At 29.9% G+C, this 4,881-nt stretch overlaps 1 protein-coding gene across 1 annotated transcript in view; it reads left to right on the forward strand.

Moving 5' to 3' along the window:
- The window catches only part of LOC108691441 (dipeptidase 1-like), a 9,431-nt gene extending 5,445 nt beyond the window's left edge, over window positions 1–3,986 (forward strand). The window contains exons 4-12 of the mRNA XM_018199193.1: window positions 259–421; window positions 881–1,164; window positions 1,802–1,859; window positions 2,292–2,468; window positions 2,584–2,674; window positions 3,266–3,341; window positions 3,441–3,591; window positions 3,672–3,787; window positions 3,902–3,986. Of these exons, the coding sequence (XP_018054682.1) occupies window positions 259–421; window positions 881–1,164; window positions 1,802–1,859; window positions 2,292–2,468; window positions 2,584–2,674; window positions 3,266–3,341; window positions 3,441–3,591; window positions 3,672–3,787; window positions 3,902–3,986 (1,201 nt within the window). The remainder of the gene's footprint in view (window positions 1–258; window positions 422–880; window positions 1,165–1,801; window positions 1,860–2,291; window positions 2,469–2,583; window positions 2,675–3,265; window positions 3,342–3,440; window positions 3,592–3,671; window positions 3,788–3,901) is intronic.
- Window positions 3,987–4,881: the final 895 nt, after the last annotated feature.

The following is a 4,881-nucleotide window of genomic DNA, read 5'->3' on the forward strand; positions in this document are numbered from 1 at the left end:
AAGATAATTCAATAGAAAGTTATTACCCATATCAAGTACGATGTATGTAAACTATGATGTCTCTGTGCTTGTTCTTAATACCGATCACTATTGTGTCCAAAGATACATACTGTATTCAGATATTTTTAAGATATTTTTAATAAAATACAATTTGACCAAGTAAATCGATATTATGTGATTGCGTCTGCATCTTCGCTGTTTCTCCTCGCTTTCTCTTTCAATCAGCTAAATTTATCTCGGTCATCGTTATATTTACAGCCACAACGATTTACCATACAATTTATATAGCAAGTTGAACAACCACTTATCGACTTTCCGTTTCGAAGATGATTTAAGCAACGACGATGTCTGGGGAAAAACCGTCTGTTCCTCGTGTTTCACCGATCTACCTCGTCTGACTAAAGGAAAAGTGGGTGGACAGGTGAGTCACGTCACGAGAGCATGAGAAGAGATTATACGAGATTAATTATCTAAGATTCACGCAATCTATTTGCTCCACAATTAATAAATTAGTCATTTTATCTCAAATGTTTCCCTTCCGATAAATTTTCCTTTCATCATCTTCTCTTTCTCATGCTTTTATCCATTACTTCATTTTTTGCTAAGTGCCTGCAAAAAGTTCAATTAAGCACCAATGAAAAGTAATGTAAATCAATGTTATAATTTCACATTTAGTAATATAATCGTTATGTAACACAAGTATTATTTTACATTTGTGAGTATAAAATTATCACATGATGCTATATTTATTTTTAATTGATGTTTATTGAGAGGTCATTATCTCAATCTTCTGAAGAAGCCTCTATCGCAGGACTTCCTGCTGAGGAGCTAATCTTATCTGTCGTTCGCACAATAACGTGCGAATCACGTGATTTTTCAGTTCTGGGTGGCATACGTATCGTGTGATTCGCAATACAAGGATGCCGTACAGCTAACGTTACGACAGATCGACGTGATTCGACGATTTATTCAGCGATATCCAAACAATTTGCAATTGGTCACTGTCGCGGGGGACATCGAAACCACGTGGAGGAGCGGCAAAATAGCGTCCATGATAGGCGTCGAGGGCGGCCACTCCCTTGATTCGAGCTTAGCGGTTCTGAGACTCTATTATCACCTCGGGGTTCGTTACGTTACCCTGACTCATGGCTGCAATACACCGTGGTATGTCACACAGATGCGGCTTGTATATAAACGCACAGAATCCAATATCCTAATTCTGTTTACCACAATTAGATATGTTAATATCTCATGCTATTTAAGTGCGATCATCATCCTTGAAAATATAAATCATGATACGAAAATAATCACATCCTATACACATGAACTTTATTAATTTTTTATTCCTCCTTAATAATGATTGATAATGATATTTTTTATATAATCTATATGCGACTGATATTTTTACGTTGGAAACGAGAGTTTTATCTCAACCTTTTATCCTAAATAAATTTTATCCTATAAAGTTTAATCCTAAATAAATTTATCTTAACTCTTAACCGGGCGCGCCAAACATTAGCGGCATTGAGTGCCGCACCACAAATTTATTATTTAGGAATTATAATAATTGGATAAATAATTGGACAACCGTCATAAAAGCAAGTAAAATATATTTGTAAAACATAATATTAAAATTTAACGTTAAATGGAGGAATACCGAAAATCAGTAATAAAAAAAGATCTACATTATCAATGATTTTTCAAAAAAACAAATTTTGCAGTACAGTCGCGGCGCGCCCGGTTAAGGGTTAACTAAGACTCAATTTTAAATTTATAATGTACTTTATCTTTATTTTGACAGGGCTGATGCATCACCTGTGAATGAAGGAAATGTTTACAATCTAACGGAATTCGGACAGGTATATACATAAAAATTTTTAGAAATTATCGTTATTATTGTTATATATAAATCTGATGTAACGTTTAACTTTCACTTTGTACCATCACATGATGCAAAATTATTATGAAGACGCGACGTATCTCGATAATTATATAATAATAATAATAACAATAAGATGGCAATTGATGGAATTATAGATATGAAGCGCTTTTGATAATAATCAGAAAGCATGAACACATTGCTCAGATCGATGAGATACATTTAAGTTTAATTAGGCAAAAACGTCAATCATTGATTAAATAAAAATAAAATAAATAATATTATATAACTGCAGCTTTCGAGAGTTAAATAATTTTTATCGTTTATTAATCGCATATCGTATTAAACGAAGTAGTTCAATTGTTGAAAATTTCAATGACCATTAGTAACAATAATACTTTATAAATTATAGGCGATTGTTTATGAAATGAATCGAATTGGAATGCTGGTTGATCTGGCTCACACCTCTCATAACGTTATGCGGGAAGTGCTCGCAATAACAAAAGCTCCCGTCATGTTCTCGCATTCGTCCGCTTTTAGCATATGCAACCACTACAGGAACGTTCCCGATGATGTTCTGCAGTTAGTCGTAAGTGCCTTCGACGTTCTGCAAAAATTTTTTCACACGGAAGAACCGCGAAAATAAAGAGTTTTTCATCTGAGAGAAGCGGATAAATTACACAAAAGCACATTCTTTCTTTCAGAAAAAGAATAATGGTATTGTTATGGTAAACTTCTACAACAACTTCGTGAACTGCAATTCTTCAAGGAACGCGACGATAGAGGATGTCATAAGTACTATCTTTAGTTACACAGCAGTATTATGAATTACTTTAGATAGGTAGTATACATATCTAAAATCAAGAGAAAACTATTTTAAAGGCATCTTATGTTTCAACTTGGATATGTATGCTGGGATACAATAAAATTAAAAAGATAAAAATTAATCTCGTGTATTTCTTATAATGATTTTATGAAATAATATACAAATAATATGTTCTTTTATGTTATTGTAATATTTAAATTTATATTATTTCGTTGATCAATCAGTTCTACTACGTGACTGCACTCTAAATTTCTTGTAATGAAATCTTTCTTCAAGAGAATGAAAATATCCTTGAAAAAAAGTAAAAATATTTCATTTCTTGAAAAAAGAATAACAATTTTCATTCTTTTTAGAGTGAATTTTCATTTCAAAAAAGTGAAATCTCACTTCAAAGAAAAATAAGATTTCGCTCCTTTGAAATGAAAATTTATTCTAAAAAGAGTGAAGGATTATATTCTCACTTTTTTGGAGTGAAATTTCACTACAAGAAATTTAGATTGTAACTAACACGTTTTAATATGATATCAATTTTGATTAATTATATATTGATATATTTTCAGAACATATAAATCACATTCGAAATCTTATCGGACCAGACCATGTCGGTATCGGCGCAGATTATGATGGTGTAATCTCGTAAGTAATTACATTGACTTTGATCATCATGTAACAATATAATTGTTACATGATGAGATAAATAAATGCAAACAAAATATACTTGATGAAATTAATCAGAGTGCCAGTGGGATTGGAAGACGTCTCCAAGTATCCCGATCTATTCGACCGTTTATATGAGAGTCAAAAGGGAGAGCCAACATGGACCAAAGAGGATTTAGAAAAATTGGCTGGCAGGAATTTTATTCGGGTTTTGCAAGCTGCAGAAGGGGTGGGTGCAAAAATTATAAAAACAATCGCAGATAAATAGTATTTTACATTTTTTTTTTTTTTTTTATATTTTTACAAAAGGTGCGGGACTCATTATCATCTGAATCGCCTCGGGAAGATACTATAACGGGTAATGAATTATATGTCGCGCAAAAGAAAGAAGGACTCACGCCAGGCTCATGTCAAACCGGAATTGAGTATGTATTATCTTGCATAGATATTATTTTGTTAATTTAACTTATCAAAGAAAAAAATGATAGTTTTTTCTACAATAAATATTCGATGTTTAAAATTCTTTTGCTTCTTTTTAGATGGATCCAATTAAAGACAACAGATATTGAACAATCTGACTCAAGTACTACTACGAAAACAATTGTTAAAATAGAGACCTCGTGAAAAAATTTATAAAATGATATGTGATAATTTTATTAACACATAATTAATATTAAAAAGTAAAGTATAAAAGTGTTGAATATTGTTACAATATTGTTTAGATATTATTTCCCTTTAGATATTATTAATTCCCTTATTTATATTCTCGATTGACTTCAAGATAAATAAAAAATATTATGAAATACTTGGCAGAGTATAAAGAATTCTTAGAAAATATTATATTCTTAGAAAATTTCTAAAAAAACTCTCGCGTCAATTTTTTAAGTAAATTAAGAAGATCATGATATTATAAACAATGTAAAATTATTTTCCTAATACAATATATAGATACATTTTTTATGCAAATGAGAGATATAAATTATTACTTTTTTTATACTTGAACATATCTCTCTTATGCCCAATTTCTTTACTTCCAGGTAAGTTGCGGATAATCTTATCCAGAAGATATCTCCATCGTATTCTAAAAAATATCTCTTGGATAAAGTTATCTAGAGGTGAAAAAATTGAGCATTATTAGGATTATTTTGAATGAAGTACTTGTTATCTGATAGTTTTTTCTCAGAGATATGAATAAGATATAATCATTCGAATTGGAAACTTATCGACAGATTAAATACTAACGAAAAATATTTGTACTTTAAAACAAGTAGGAAAAGGCGAAGAATCATTAGTTATAGCAATATTTAAATAATAAATAGTGTTTTTATTTAAAATTTTATTCTTTATCAAATATTTTATATTTTCCCTGAAAAAAATATTTTATATATAATTGTACGTAATTGTATATAATTGTATATAATTATATATATTTATATATAATTACATATAAAATTGTATATAAAAAATTATATAATTATGTGTATATAATTATATACAATTAAATATAAAATATGTCCAT

Source organism: Atta colombica, unplaced genomic scaffold (assembly GCF_001594045.1).
Source record: "Atta colombica isolate Treedump-2 unplaced genomic scaffold, Acol1.0 scaffold47, whole genome shotgun sequence".
Classification (NCBI taxonomy): Eukaryota; Metazoa; Arthropoda; class Insecta; order Hymenoptera; family Formicidae; genus Atta; species Atta colombica.